The sequence below is a fragment of the Triturus cristatus genome, chromosome 9 (genome assembly GCF_964204655.1).
Source record: "Triturus cristatus chromosome 9, aTriCri1.1, whole genome shotgun sequence".
Lineage (NCBI taxonomy): Eukaryota > Metazoa > Chordata > Amphibia > Caudata > Salamandridae > Triturus > Triturus cristatus.
Window position 1 is genome coordinate 1,220,357,890 of NC_140592.1, and position 16,367 is coordinate 1,220,374,256.

The 16,367-nt window shown below is 49.9% G+C and overlaps 1 protein-coding gene across 3 annotated transcripts in view; it reads right to left on the reverse strand.

Annotated features, from left to right (window-relative positions):
* The window catches only part of PCNX1 (pecanex 1), a 617,237-nt gene that overhangs the window by 164,660 nt on the left and 436,210 nt on the right, over positions 1-16,367 (reverse strand). For all 3 annotated transcript variants that reach the window (XM_085627291.1, XM_085627290.1, XM_085627289.1), the window contains exon 20: positions 1,876-2,026. In XM_085627291.1, coding sequence (XP_085483417.1) covers positions 1,876-2,026 — 151 coding nt within the window. The remainder of the gene's footprint in view (positions 1-1,875; positions 2,027-16,367) is intronic.

Consider the following 16,367-nt stretch of genomic DNA (forward strand, 5'->3'; position numbering starts at 1 on the left):
ATGCGCATCACCGGCTCTGTGGAGGAGGGACGTTTTTCTCTTCATTTCCTCTATACAAACAAGCGCACGCCATGACGTATTCGCTGGGCTTTTTTTCTGCCAAGCCACTTGGACGGCCTAGCCTGCCAAAAGGTTTCTTGTCTTTATGGGGCCATGTGTTTGGCCCCATAAAGATAAGAAACCTTTTGCGACCAACGCAAAGCAAGCGAGTCTGTCCATATGGGACGGCTCGAAAAGCCAAGCAAATACGTCACCAACACCTCTTTTCCAATGGCTGGCCACCGTTTAGCAAAACCGGTGACGCCGGCTAATGGAAAAGAGGGGCGGGGCTTAAAGCCCCTTACAGAAAATACCTATTAACATTAAATCTCGCCAGCGAGACTGCGCATGCGCGCAGCCTTACGCTAGCGAGACCTAAAAACATCTTTAGAGCTCAGAAAACAATACCCCAAGTAAAAATAATACAAAAAAACAATCGGAAAGAAATCTAGTTGTCTGCTGTAGGAAACGACTAGTCCCTTCTGCTACTTGTGAGGTTTGCATTAATAATATTTGTGTGTGTTTACATTCACATTGTATATATTTCTTTTACTTCCTAGTAAGTTTGGACATTGTTCTCGGGATGTTATTAATGTGGGTTTAGAAGAACTGGATCCTTGGCGTATTTTGGAGATATCCCTATAAATTAGATTTGCATACAGTGAAACTCATTGGAACTAACTTCCACAGCCAGAGGTTATCCTGAAAGCTGCCTCGGATCCAGGAACCCTGGACCCATGTTGGGCACGCCTTCACAAGAGATTTGCCAGGTTTCATTCAGGATAGGATTCAAGCTTCAATACACCTGGGTGGGAATGAGCATGTTGAACTCTGAGTTGCCAATAGGCATGAACATTACATATGCAATTTTCATTGTTTTATTCCTCTAATTCCTGTGGTTTGTGGCTCAATCAGCAGCTCTTTGGATTGATCACACGTATCCTTGCTACCGTTTTGGTGGATCACTATTTGATAGATCATGTCATTGCCTTAAGAAAGTGAAATTCATTACTGCAAGAGCACAGATCGGTTATTCATCTTGTACAATTTTGGAAACATCTGAAAACGATGCGGTTTCAACGTTTCACCATGCACAGCAGCCACAATGCTCTACAACATAGCTTAAAGACATTGCAAAGCCAATAACTCTAGCTAAACACCTTTAAGGTCCCAAAGGCGATACCTAATTGGCTATGCCAATGCTTGTATGTGTATGTACTGTGTGGGCTCTGGAGATCAGCCCTAGGACTTGTCTGCTCCCACTTAAGGACTTTTTTTCTGTTCAATTGCCTTTATTGAACTGTCTTGATAGAGAACGACCAGTAGAGGTCAGTAATACAGGATTTGCTTACTACTGAGGGACTTTCTTTAAAAAAAAATTCTGGCAACTGCCTCTATTTAACTTTCTTGATAGAAAACGACCAGCAGAGGTCAGTAAAATATCAGAATCACTTTAGCATTCTCTAGATTCCTGTGCATAGAAATTGTCTTCCACGAGCACCCCATGACAATATTTTATTCAAATCTTGTATTTTCAGTGATATGACCACCAAAGGCCCTGATTTTATATTAAAAACAGAGCTCTGGACTATACCATTTCCTGCTGAAAGGCAATATTTCTCTCCATGTGTTCCCATACCTGGTATGCCACGCAGTTTGGTGCTTACTTTCCCTCCTTGTTAAAAAACAGTAGATATTTCCGCACACAGGCTAATGTGCTGCATAGCTAAATACATATAAGGTCCCAAAGGCGAGACCGATTGCATTGCAAATGCTAGTTTTGACTGCCCTTCCACTACTGGATATGAAAAAATGCAGGCACTTTATATGACTTACTTCGGACTTCAAATTGATAATACTCCTTTGTTTTCAGCAGTGGGTGGGAAAAGCAGTGCCAGGGAAGCTGTTTCCGTACTTGAGGCAGAACATAATGGGTTAAAAAGCCGACTGTGCCCACAAATGTGTACAGTACGTAACTCAAGACAGGCTGTGGAAAAAGCATAATTTCAGGTGTTTATAATACAATATCATTTACAATGTATAATGAAATTGATGCCTCTTACCCACACGTACTAAATTTAGTCAATAGGGAAAAACGCTTTAATTCGCACAAGTTTTTGATTTGGGAGAATAATATTTCGGCATAGTGTTACGAGTACTTGATGAGAAAATGATTAAAACAGAAAACAGTGGGGTGAACACACTGCAATACGGCAGGAGTGAAAAATAAAAACAGGAACAACAAACATGTTATTTTAGCATGACAGTTTAAATAGCAGGTTCGGAGGTCCTAGAGAGAAATTGAGTAGGAATGGGGTGAGATTTGCCTCTTGGCAATTAATGCAACTTGAATCTTTGGAAACATTACAGTTCACGTGAAAAGAAATAATTCTTTCAGGGCCATTACTTCACATCTTTTTCATATAAATACACTAGACCAGAAAATGTTTAAAGGGGTGGCTAACCCCAGATGGAGAGGGGTCTAGAAAAAGAAGCACACACGAGTTTTGCACTAGGGAAGATCAAAAAGCAGATTCAAAGTAGATCGCCTCTTACCTTACTAGTCATGTGTGAGGATGCCAAGTGGAGCTTCGCAACAGATGGTAAATAGCACAACATGTGACACTGACGGATGTGTAGATGACTGTAGGAAGCGGACTCTGTATATACTATACCAAAGTGAGGTATAGCGTGCACAGAGTCCAGGGCGTCCCCAAAGGTATAACAGAGGATAAAGTTGATAATACCTTACCCTGAATTTAGTGGTAGTTGGGCTGAGCAGTTAGGCTCATCAGAGGGTAGTGTGAATGCATTTGTTGTACATACTCACACAAGACAGGAACACACACTCAATTATTAACTCCAGGCCAATGTTTTGTAAAAATATTACTTTAGTTACTTTTATTTTAGAAAGCAAGTGGAACTCAGTTACAGGTAAGTGCACTTTTCAGAATTCTAATACTTTTCATATACAGTTGGCAAATAGATGGATAATCTTTCAAAATACTTTACATGTGCAGGGAATACTTTTCACTGTCAAAGAAGATACTTTGTATTGTTCTCAAAGCAACACTTGGATGCAATACAGAGAAAAACAATGCAATCCTATGGGAGGAAAGACAGGCGAGTCATTTCAGGTCTCGGCGTATAAAGGGTTGTGTACAAATGTAACCTTACCATCCAAAGCGAAGGTTTTCTTAAGGTATACGTTAGCTATGAAATTAATTGAGATGGATGATTTCGAGGTTATCAATGGTAAGATTGAGGGACTGCATTGGGTCGGTCCACATAACAAGAAGTGATTGATAAAACGTTTGTAAAGAAGATCCAATCAAAGTTCTGGTCCCTGTAGAAAACAATGACCGACATTCGAAATAACTATGGTAGAAAGAAAATACCATTAACTGCATCAAGCAAACCAGATTGACACCTGGTGTGGGATTGTTCAGGAGGAACCTTTCGATTGTCTTCAATCGTCATTATGTGGAATCGATGAATACTAGACTTGAACACCAAGGGTTCACAGTACAATATCTGTGTAAGCCCAGCCATCCTACTTAAAAGACAAACAATCTCCTGAAAATGTTGACACCACCACATTATATGAATTGGGGAAGGAGCAGGAATACAACAGTAGGGTTAGATGGGCCTACAAGGAACTGACCAAACTGTATTTTAATGCCTGTTTTTATGCACTTTTATGCTACGAACCCATAATGAAATAAAGTTTATTGAACGACTGACTAATTATTCTTCAAGGTTTGAGTTATCACCAGTCTTGCTCTCTTGCCCCCGGATAAACAGTCGGGTTTCCTGTAACTTCCGTAGGAAGCCAGGCATCCTGTACAACACCACCAACAGTCTTACAAAGCGATGAACCAACCAGAGGAAAAAAAAAGTCAACTAAACAGGAGAAAAAGCATCCCACATGTGCATTGAGACATTAATATTTGTAATCCTAGTTCTGCTTCGACGTCATAGACATAACACATTCCTACCAGTGTTTGGTGATCCCAGAACTCTTCTCTTCATTGACATGGGGTATACATCTTTGACTGGAGGCACACACTTCAAAGCTCCCAATATACACCATCTCCTTTTTAGACAACAGGCTAGCTTGTATTGAAGTTCTACCTCTGGAAGAGCTAAAGCAGTAGAAAAGACTACTCGCAGCACCTCGGTAAAAACATGCAATCACCCAGCGCAGGAAACTTGAAAACGTTGCACTGCAGCAGACAAACACGAAGTTATAAAGGTGCCTGTATATTAAAAGGACATTCCTCCTTCAAAGAGCCATAGGCTTCAATCTTCCTGCTGCCACTGCACTCGCAGGGGCCTGCTGGCCTCCGTTGGCCTCTGTTCTTTCTTCCGGCTTGTGCTGACTGGATCTTTGAACACTTGCGGAGTTTTTCTTCCTTTTTAGGTCGAGCCTGGGCATGCTCTGTTAAGCTCCAACCATTCTCCGTCCACATTTTTTATTGGCTTTTGTCATTGTCCACAAATTGAATGAATGAAAACATTTGTAGAGCGCATAGCTACCCTAAGGCATCCCAGCGCTAATAGCAGCAGCAGACAGAGAAGACCGGTTGCGAGGTGGGGTTTAGGAAGAGCCATGTTTTCAGGAGTTTCCGGAAGCACAAAAGATTGGACTCAAGACGAAAGTGAAGAGGCAGGGCGTCCCAAAGCTTGGCGACATTATAAGAGAATGAGCGCCCGCCACTTCTTCCTTTTTTTATTTTTGGGACGGAAGCAAAAAAAGAGGCAGACATTAGGGCAATGGGGGAGACAAAGGATTGAATAATTGGCTGTCCTTTTCCCCAGAAGGACTTGTGGGCGATGCATAGACACTTAAATTTGATTCTCTCTGATACAGGTAGCCAATGAAAAGCCTTCAGTGCCAGCTTAGTAGATTGACAGTAGGGGATCTGTAGAAGAAAACGAGCTGCACAAATTTGAACAATGTGCATCTTGGAAGTAGATGCCCGGGGAGCTCCTGGATAGAGGGCATTTCCATAGTCCAGGCGGGAAAGAGTAAGAGCCTGGACCATTAATCTTCTAGCCAAAAAGGGAAGAAGATGAAGGATTTTACGAAGCATCCTAAGAATGCTGTAACCGGTGGCCGATAATTTCGTCAGCTGGTGCTCAACATTCAGGGAGGGATCTAGCAACAGGCCCAGACTTTTGATATGATTTTGTGGCTGTTCATTGGTCAAGAAGCTTAGTAGTCCCTCTTTATTACCGCCTTGTCTCATTTTGTAGCCTCCTATGGCGACACCCCGTTATGTGTGTTGTTGCTCCGCAGGCTTTAATTACAGCATCCAAACACTAGTTTCTCAAATAGTGTTGTCATGACCCGTGTTGCAGGCGAAACACGCTCTCGCCTAATGCTTTTTTCCAGTGAAATGGAGCTACGTCAGACTGCTTTCACAGCATGAACTAATGTACGCTGAATATTTGCAAACGGATTTACAGTGGGGATCCAATAACGAAAAGCAAGTAAAGCTCAACAACTGTGCAACTCTACGAGATGAACATTGTCTCGTTAAATATGGGGGACACAAATGCTGTCCAAGTTCACAGAACTCCACCCCTTAATGGAAACCCCGCCCACACCACCCTAAGCAGGCCGAAGTAGCAGATGTCAGAGACAGAGTCGCATCTTCTAACTGGAGGTTCTGTGCTTTTCATTAAAACTTTTTCAGTGTTTCCGTTTTTCGTCCTCAGGTTTTTGCAACTCTCATTCTAAGGCATCATTGCATCTTAAGATATTTAACATAACTTCAGACACACCAGGGATTTAGGAATGAGTCAAACCACATCAGAAATAGCATCATTCAAACTATGTATTTCATAAAACTTATATTCTGACATCATTGGATACTTTAAGTAAGAAAAGTAAGCCACCCTTTTACAGATTACTATACACGTTTGTGCCATACAACTCTGTTAAATGGTTGTATGTTTCCATTAAAACAAGCATAACAAAGCTATTAGGTTTGGATTTAGTTTGTCATTCAAATAGCATTTATTTATGTTCTTTATACTTACACGCCAATTGACATGGTCAATGTTGGTTTTTAAAACAGTTTTGTTCAGTTAAATATTTGCCATTGATAAAACATAATACTTTGTTAAAAATATTTGAAACCACTGTACTTTTGGCAGAGAAGGGATCAGTGCTACACTTTTAATGGAGCCTAAACCTTTTTCGGTTGAGCCTGGGCAGCGCATGCGCTGCTCTGCGAGGCATGCTGTATTGAGGTAGGGACTTGAAGCCCCGCCCACATTTTTCATTGGCTTGTGTCATTGTCCACTGTAACCTTTGGCTGTTCATTGATCAAAAAGTTTAGTAGTCCCTCCATAGTATCGCCTTGTCTCGTTTTGTAACCTCCCATGGCGACACCCCGTTATGTGTGTTGTTACTCTGTAGGCTTTAATTACAGCCTCCGAGCACTTGTTCTTCATTGCGTTGACGCTCTCTCCTAACACTTTCAAAAAAGGTTATAGCACGTTGAGTTTAATCTATTAGCATTGTGAATGACAATGCCTTTCATTTATCGGTTTTAAAAACAACACGTAAATAAAAGGCATGGTCACTTACAATGCCAATAGTTCAAACTCTCGTAAATGTGAGACCTATTGTATTGCAAATGCTTGTTTGGTTTTATAACACAGCGCTTTTGTTCTCCGTTTTCAAAGCTGGCTTTAAAAAAAACAAGTATGATTATAACCACTAGATGGCAGAATGTGCACAGTATGTGAATGAAGAACTACTTCCGGCTGCAAAACCATGGTTAAAAGTATGTAACTTTTTTATACTGCAGCACGAATCTCTTCTAGATTCACAAGCTATGTATAGATTATATAACAGAATGTACCACTTGAGAAGGGAGTTAAGTTTAAGCAGTGAAAAATAAGGAGCTTTGTAGTAACAGACCTTTTCAGTGTATATGTAGACAACAGTTTATGTAACATGACCATGTGTTTTTAGCGCCAAATGATTTAGAAACTAGGTCTATTTTTGTACCTATTTAGTATGAAACAAAAGTAATATTTAGTTCCATTTATGTACTCTCAATATGCTCTTTAATGTATTTCCGATTGTAATATGTTAACTTTAAATTACCAGCCACTAGTATCTTTTATTCCCCACTGTGTGACAGTTTTTGTATTTAAGTATTAAATCCACCCATTTGACTCAAACGTTGTGTGCTTGACTGTTTTTGTGTTAATGCCAAGACACCACTGCATCTGGCTGGATATTTGACATAAACTGTACTTAAAAATTGAAAAAGATTGAATTTTTTGATTATGGTTGAGGTGACAAACGTGCATCTCACCCTTTGTCCAATTGTAAGGGGGTGTCTTTAGAAAGGGGCTTTTTGAAGCCTGTAGTCTGTCTTCTAAGTAGAAGTGACTCATTTTCACAATCAATTTGTCTGATTCGCACCTCCATTTGAGCCTTTTTGGAAGTTAAGATGAGGTCCTTCAGAACTGACTCGATCTTCCGATGAAGCAGAAGCTGCACTCCATCATGCTCGGGAGTAGGTGTGAGGACCTACTTTCGGTGAGCTATATAGGTGCCATTTAACCCACCTCGACCCTCCATTAAAGACTCCTCATTTACTTATTTTACACACCAGAGATTGTCTTATTGAAGTGTAGTGGTGACTAGGGCTGGGCGGACTTTGCGTAGCGCCACTATGCAGAATTTTTAAACAAATTGTGGAAAACGAGCGCACGTCCTGAGTAGGGCTGGGCTTACTTTGCGTAGCACAACTACACAGAATTTTGAAAAAAATAGTGGAAAACGAGCGCACAACCTGAGGGACCATGTGCCCGGGACAGCGGTCTCTCGTGCTTGGACAGACTCCCCGATCTACCCGGCCTGGCTGGGTTGAGAAGCAGGGACCGGCCCAGGACTCCCGAGTTTCGGTCAGGGCCTGGGAGCCCACATCCTGCGGCCTGCCAAGTGTCCATCTGCCCGGGACAAGGGTCCCTGGTGCAGAGCCCCGGAGCACTGCAAGGGCAGGCGGGAGCCCTACCGCTATGGCTCGGCGCGGGCAGATGGGAGTCCTTTCGGTCCCGGCCATCTGGTCGCACCTTTCCCTCGGCCATCTGGTCGCACGCAATGCTTTCCAATGGGGCAACCTGATGGCCGGGCTGCCCTGGAAGTCCCGATGGGTGCTCATTCGCCTCCCCGATCTCAGCCAGGGCTCCAGGAGGTCAGGTGCGTCCGGGCCTAGGGTCCCCTGAGTGTCTCGGTGAGCACGGGTTCCCAGAAAGAGGGGAGGCTTTCCTCCGGATTAGTAGGGGCAGAGTATGCCGGAACACCAACCCCCGGGCTGGCGGTTCTTTGCCGGGGACCAGATGGTCTATGCCCGGATAACACCTCCCCTCCCTCCGGGGGCTCCCTTCTCCGGCCCACGGCGTGGCAAAGTGCTCCATGGGTCCCGGGCAGTCCTCCCCCGGGCGTCCGGGCCCTAGAGCTATGGTGGTCATCCCCGTGCCTGAGGCCCAGCCGGGGTCCCCGAGCCCCAGGGAAGCGGAGCCCCAGAGCCCTGAGTGGGCAGGCAGAGCTCTACCGCGCAGGCTCGGTGTGGGCAGATGGGAGTCCTTTCGGTCCCGGCCATCTGGTCGCACCTTTCCCCTCAGCCATCTGGTCGCACGCAATGCTTTCCAATGGGGCGACCAGATGGCCGGGCTTCCCTGGAAGTCCCGATGGGGGCTCATTCGCCTCCCCGACCCTAGCCAGGGCTCCAGGAGGCCGGGCTGGTCCGCGCCCTGGATCCCCTCAGTCACTCGGTGCGCATGGGTTCCCAGAAAGAGGGGTAGCCTTCCTCCGGATTACTATGGGCAGGGTATGCCGGGACACCCCTCCCGGGCTGGCGGTTCTCTGCCAGGGACCAGATAGGCTATCCCCGGGCAACACCTCCAAGGCATCCAGAGCTCCCTACTCAGGCCCGCGGCGTGGCAAAGTGCCTTGGACGGGCTCCATGGGTCCCGGGGTGTCCGGGCCCCGGGAGCTCCTGCGGACGTCCCCATGCCTGAGGCCCAGCATGGGGTCTCCGAGCCCCCCGAGCCCTGCAGCCCCCGAGCCCTGCAGCCACCCCGAGCCCTGCAGCCCCCCCGAGCCCTGCAAGGGCAGGCGGGAGCCCTCCAGCGAAGGCTCGGGCGGGCAGATTGGCGTCATTTTGTTCCCGGCCATCTGGTCGCACCAATCCCCTCGGGCATCTGGTCGCACGCAATGCTTTCCAATGGGGCGACCTGATGGCCAGGCCGACCTGGAAGTCCCGATGAGGGCTCATTTGCCTCCCGATTCCAGCCAGGGCTCCAGGAGGTCGGGTGCCTCCGCGCCTAGGGTCCCCTCCATCACTCGGTGCGCACGGTTTACCAGAAAGGGAGGTAGCCTTTCTCCGGATTACTAGTGGCAGGGCATGCCGGGACGCCCCTCCCGGGGATGGCGGTTCTCAGGCGGGAACCAGATGAGCTAAGCCCGGACGACACCTCCCCGGCGTCCGGGGCTCCCGCCTCCAGCCCGCGGCGAGGCAAAGTACCACGTCCGGGATCTCCTGCGGCCCTCCCCATGCCTGAGGCCCAGCTTGGGGTCTCCGAGTCCCCAGAGCCCTGCAGCCCCCCAAGCCCTGCAGCCCCCCGAGCCCTGCAGCCCCCCCGAGCCCTGCAGCCCCCCGAGCCCTGCAGCCCTCCGAGCCCTGCAGCCCTCCGAGCCCTGCAAGGGCAGTCGGGACCCCTCCAGCGAAAGCTCGGGGCGGGCAGATGGGCGTGGCAGGCTGCCCTGGATGGGGTCCGGCGGGTCCAGGGAGCCTCCCCCAGCCGGGCTGGGTCCAGGGACCCGGGGAGGGCGGCCTCCCCATTCCAGGCTCCGTCCTCAGTCCTGCTGCGTGGCAGGGTGCCCAAACGAGGTCCCGCGGAGGTTTCCCCTTCACCTCCGGGCCTGGGAGCCCCAGCTGGGTCCAGGGGCCCCGCCGAGCCCCGGCTCGGGTGCTCCAGCCCTGGGCCCAGTCCCCCGGCCTGCTGCACTGCCAAAGGAGCGGGACGGGGTTCTGTTGTGCCCGGGGAGCCTCCCCTTGCTTGGCTGGGTTTAGGAGCTCCGGCTGGGGCCCCTAGGCCCCAGGGAGGGCAGCTTCCCCACCCCGGGCTCTGTCCTCGGTCCTGCCGTGTGGCAGGGTGCCCGGGACGAGGTCCGGCGGGCCCGGGGAGGCGTCCCCTGTGCCTCTGGGCCTGGGAGCCCCGGCTGGGGTGCTCTGGCCCTGGGTCCCGTCCCCCAGCCTGCCGCACTGCCAAAGGCCTGGATTGACGCTGTTGACGGAGGCAGTTACCGGCAGTTACTTCAGAAGCATCAAAGGGGTATTGCATCCAGCCTAGCCTTTATCGCTTGTTACCCCATGTGGCGGGTGGGCCGTACGAAGATTGGTACCGGGGGTGCAGCAGCCCCTCACCCGCAGACGCGAGCACAGGCGGATAAGATGGTGAGCTCGGAGGCGGCAGATCCCATGTCGCACAAACTAGATGCAGTGTTGGTGGCAGTGGAGAAGCTGGGAGAGACGATGAATCAAATCCGCACCTCCCTGGAAGGCAAAATAGATAAGGTGGCGCTAGATCTCACGCTGCTGCATGCTGATCAACGAAAGCTCGCAGACCGCACTGCAGCAGCAGAAGGAGACACTGCGGAGTTTTCACCTCGGGTTTCTTCGACCGAGACGCACATTCGTGATCTACTCAACAGAGTGGAATTCTTGGAAGACAAAGCGGAGGATGCGGAAGGCAGGGCCTGTCGCAATTACCTGCGCGTAGTGGGCCTTCCGGAAAAAGGGGAGGAACGCAGTACTTTATGCAGAAGACTGGATCCGAACGCTGTTGCCAGGAGAGGTCTTGTCCCTGCCAGACCCCCGACCCCTGAATCGGAGGCCACTACTAATTCGATTATTACATTTCAGAGATAGAGATGCCTGGAAATTACAAGACATACAAGTAGATAACCACAAAGTGATGATCCTTCCAGACTACACCCTCCAAGTACAGAAACAGCAACATTCTTACCTTGTGGTGAAGCGACGCCTGCGACAGAATGATCTAAAGTACTCGCTGCTGTTCCCTGCAAAGTGAGTCATCGCGAATGGTAAAGCTCACTTTTTCACCACCCCGGAGAGTGTGGAATAGTGGTTGGACGCTCGTGGCCCGTCTCAAACAGGGCGGAAGGAGACACTGGCGGAAGCCCCTCTGTGACGCCGCCGAAGACCACGACGGAAATCACAGTCCCCGATCTTGCAGGCAACTGGCCCATCACCCGAATTGGTACTAAGTGGACAGCTGGAAGCGGTGCAAGCTGTGGTGAACATCAGTGGCTCACCGGCTGAAGACACCAATTCGGACTCTGACATGCAAGGGCCACACAGTGAGGATGAACTGTCGGATAATATCCTTGTTTCCCAGGGCTCCTGTGTGCTGCCGCATGCTACTCCACAAACTTCTGATGATATTGCTTAGGAATGTATTAATTACAAATCTGTGTTTCCTTTTCTTTATTGGCCACTTGATATCAGGCCCTATCGGACACGCAATTAATGGGAGATTGTGTTTTCTGCTTATGCGTTTTATTTTTAGTGTGGGGTGGTCGGGGGGGTGTAGTTGTTCTGTGGCAAGGCTAGAACTGTCGTTAAGCTCCCCCTCTGGGTCCCTCCTTATATGGGAATATTATATACACTAAAAGGATAGCTGCCATGCCTATACCTGTGGCTAGCCAGAGTTGGGCCTGTCAGGGACAGTCCTTTTATTCATTTGTGATCAGTCACTGTAAGCCTCCATTTTGCTGTGCGCTATAGTCTTCCCCAGACGTTAGTTGTGTGCTATTGTATTGATAGTTTGGGCAACTGCCTGTTGTACAATTGCTCTCACGGTATTCATTTTCGCAAGCTGTTTTTATGTTTTTTATGCCATCACTATTGAGCGGGGATACGATTGCTGTAAAGTTAATTCTCATACGATAAGGTGTATAAGCATGGGTTTGCACATGTCAAGATAGGAACATGGAACGTGAGAGGGATCCATAGCTTGGAGCGTCTCTACCTCATATACTCCTATTTAAAGCGACATCGCATACAAATAGCACTCCTTCAGGAGACACACCTATCCCAAGTAGAAGTCACTCGTCTTCACAGATGACTGAGGGGGCAATTGTATGTGACTAGCTACTCTGCTTAGGCACGTGGGGCCCTAGTATGGGTGAGAACAGGTACTCCATTCAGGGTGACAGACACAATAGTGGACGGGGAGGGCAGATATGTGATGGTTCGGGGTGTACTGGATGGCAGACCAGTAGTACTGGCCTCACTATATGTGCCCAACACTGAACAGGCAGCTTACCGAGACCAGATATCGCAGAAACTATCCGCATGGCATGACACACCCAAAATTCTAGGTGGGGACTACAACTGTGCACTGGATGTCTCCTTAGATGGCGCTTTTCCTCCCTTGCCGGGCACAGCCACTTATGTAGCTGCGAAAGCCTTAACGCATTGGGCAGAGCAATGGCATTTCATTGATGTGTGGCAGTTCAGGAATCCGTTGGACAGGGTATACTCCTACTATTCCGGAGCCCATAAGCTCCATGTGCGCTTAGACCACTTCATGGTATCGAATGACCTCCTCCCATGTATTTCCGACACCTCATACCTGGGGCGCACACATTCCGACCACAACCCACATTTGATTGAGTTACGATGGGAGGCTGGGACACCACCAATCCCTGTGTGGCGCCTTCAGCCAGATGTCCTTCTAGACGCGTCTTTCCGTGATTTACTGGCCACTACGGTGGCACAATATTTTGACGGAAATGTGGGCATGGCCACTTCGCCGCTGGTGGAGTGGGATGCCTTTAAAGTGGTCGTCAGAGGGCACTGTTTGGGGACACAAGCAGGCATACGAACGCAACTGGAGAAGGAGCATACCGCGTTAGAGCGGATGCTGGCCACTAATGAACAAGCTGTCGCAGACGGAGCTCGAGGACAGTTAGATACACACAGAGGGAACATGCGTGCTTATTGGAGCGGCTAAAGTGTTTAAACTATGCTGCTCATTAAGCATGGATGCACCAAATGGGGGATAAAGCAGGCAAGCTACTTACGTGGCTCATTCGCCAGAATGACTCATCCGCGCCGATCGTATCGGTGAGGACGGCAAGTGGGGGAGTTGCTTATACGAAACATGACATCCATGATGCATTCATCATGCATTATCAGGACTTATATAAGTTGCGTGTGCGGGCCACTCCCCTAGAGCTACAAGCTTACCTGGGAGGCCTAGATCTACCGAAGCCAGCAAGTGCCCAATGCGAGGACCTAAATGCTCCTCTCCAATCAGAGGAACTTCGTGAAAGTATTTTTTCATTGTCCAACGGGAAATCACCAGGGCCTGATTGTCTCCCGACTGAGTTTTACAAAGCATACGCTTACATTCTGGTACCGCAGTTATTGAAGGTGCACGAAACTGCGCTAGATGATTCTACCCTTACAAATACACAAAATGAGGCCCTGCTGGTCTCCCTCCTTAAACCTGATAAGAACCCCAACCTCCTGGGATCCTACCGCCCATTAGCACTCCTCAACACTGACTACAACGTTTTTGCATCACTATTGGCTAAGCGTCTCTCTCCCGTAGTGAAAAAATTGGTACACCCCGACTTGATGGTCAGAGTCTGGAGGACACGGCGACCGTGGCACAGCCCTGGACCCGCTCTCAGGTCTGTCATTTGTTTCACCCCGCCACGAAACTTTCAAGGCCAAAACAACTACATTTAGGTTTGGCGATACAATGTTATAAGAGAAGCTTATATCTTACCCGTGCGACCCTCCCCTATCCTGCCACTACTCGGTACACCACGAGGCACACTGAATACATCAGAAGCGGCTCTGGTGACTTGGCCCGTCGCAGGAGTGGCCACACTGGGTGATCTTTATAGTGACGGTGCGCTGCTGCCGTTTGTGACATTAGCTGAGGACGCTCAGTTGCCGGCAGGCCAAATCCTCTTACACACCTCCCTTCTGAAAGCACTATCAGTCGCCTGGGGGGACTTGACGGTGGAACCGTCGACGCACCTGCTACTTCAATATCTACATGTCATGGGGGCGGGCTCCCACGTGATGCATTGGTTAGTGGAAGCGCTTCTTACGCACACTCTCAAGCCGATGTTACGGCTCTGCGTTAGTTGGGAAACTGATAGAGGCCGGCCATGGACTGATAAGAAATGGGATGCTATGCTGGCAAGCTCCAGACACATACCACGGAAATCCAGATTCAAACTTATATAGATGTTTATCATACAGAGGGCGTATCTTTCGCCTGACAAATAAATAGATATTTCCACACTGCCACATCTACATGCCGGCGCTGCCAGCAGCTAGATGCGGACTTGCTTCACATGCTTTGGGCTTGCGCGTCCCTGCAGCAATATTGGCAAGAGGCAGTCACAACACGAGCCTCATGTACAGGCACGCCTTTCCCGCTGTCATGGGAGATTTGCCTGCTAGGACTATGCCAGATCAAAAAACAATAAGATCACCTCGAGATTCCGTGATCTGGGTTTAATGAGGGCGAAAAGATTAATAACGAAAAGATGGGGGAGGAGCCAAGATGGCGACCGGGACGGCAGCGTAGATTCCCGGCTCCGTGAACCTCCGCATCCCGCACGGATATCCTGCATGAGATCCTTATTCTGCGCTATGAGATCGTGTTTGTAAACGAAAGTGGCAACCGATCGTGTGACTCCGAGGTTTCTGGCTGCCGTACCGCCGGAGAAATCAGCGGTTGAACTTTGCGGCCCGTGCGGCCCCGGAGCCGGGACCTCGAGTGGACGCCTTGGCCGGGTGGCAGTTTAACAACAGCGGCCTGTGGTGATTGGGTGGAGTCAGTCCGCCGGAGTGGTGCTGCCCTCGGCCTGCATTTTGCTGTAGTCGCTCCCCCTGCTGAGCGTTGCGAGGACACGCCCGGGGGAGCAATTCTCGGATTCTGTGGTGTTTGCCCCTGCCTTTGACGGTGAGCTGCCCGGACGCCGTCCCTAGCTCGCCCTGATCCTTGCGGGCTGCTCCCGGCTTTTCGCGGGAGCTGGTCCGTGGCGGAGACGACTGTTGCCCGTGACCGCGCAACGGCTGAATTTGTGCCTGCCCCAGGATCCCTGTCTTCAGCGACGTGGACCTCGAGGCGCTTGTCCCGGGGTCCTGGCCCCAATACGAGTCGGGCCTTCCCAGCGGCCATTTTGTTGCTATGCAGTCTACCATCCTGTCCACTGGGTCGCAGCAGGATTGGGGGTGTGTGACTTTTGGGAGTGTGGCAGAGCGATCGGAGAGAGCTGCTCTGGGGTACGGTGACCTCCTGGAGGCCCTTGGTGCCCTTCATTTCTCCTTGGCTCATGGCGCCGGGGTCCTGGGGAGGAAGCTAGATGGGGTGGCATCGGCGTTGGGACAGTGGCGGCATGCTGGTCCACAGGTACACAGTGGCTTCCCACACTGCACACAGGAGGAAGATGTTGCGGCCCCCCCTGCGATTAGTGCACAGCAGGACACTCCGGACAGTATGCTACCGTGTGGTCGGCTAACTGTGGGCTTGATCTGTTCCGGAGGTATTGGACCTGAGTGGAAGATGGTGGTCTTGTCCCGTGCACGGTCTCCGGCGACCCAGGGACAATTCCAGCAACGTGTGTCTCCTTTGGCTGATTCAGCCTGCCCGGACCTTGTGTGCAGTGCAGATCCTGGGGCAGCACTGGAAAAGACGCCCCTCCATGATGCGGTCTGTGCTGGTACTCAGAGACTTCCACCCCACCTGTGTGCGTCGCTTCCCGGTTGTTTTTGGACACTCCTGTACCTTGGAACATCGGACATGGTGCTGGGTCGAGGGGCAGGCATGGGCAGAATCGCAAAGAGTGGTCAAGGCTGAGGCTGATCCTTCGGGGGTGGTCACCTAGTAGACGGGCGGACTCATGGTTGCGTGCTCTCATGGTTATTCGCATAGTTGGTGCATAATGTTCCCCATTCCCCCCCCTTTTTTTTGATATGATCGACCTGGTGCTGCTTATTGTTTGCTGTGGGGAGACTTCACCGTGCGGGAGGGAGAAGCCGGGGGTATGTTTTGAAGGCCCTCCTCCGGTTTATTATACTCTCTCCGCCCCCCCGTCTGGTGGGGTTCTTTCTTACTCCTTTTTCCCTGTTTCTTCTATATTTCGGGTCTAGTTCCAGGGCGACAGGCACACTGCTGGGGGGTGGGGCCATACTCATTCGCAGAGGTGCAGGGTGGGGGGTTGGGGGAGGGGACTCTTT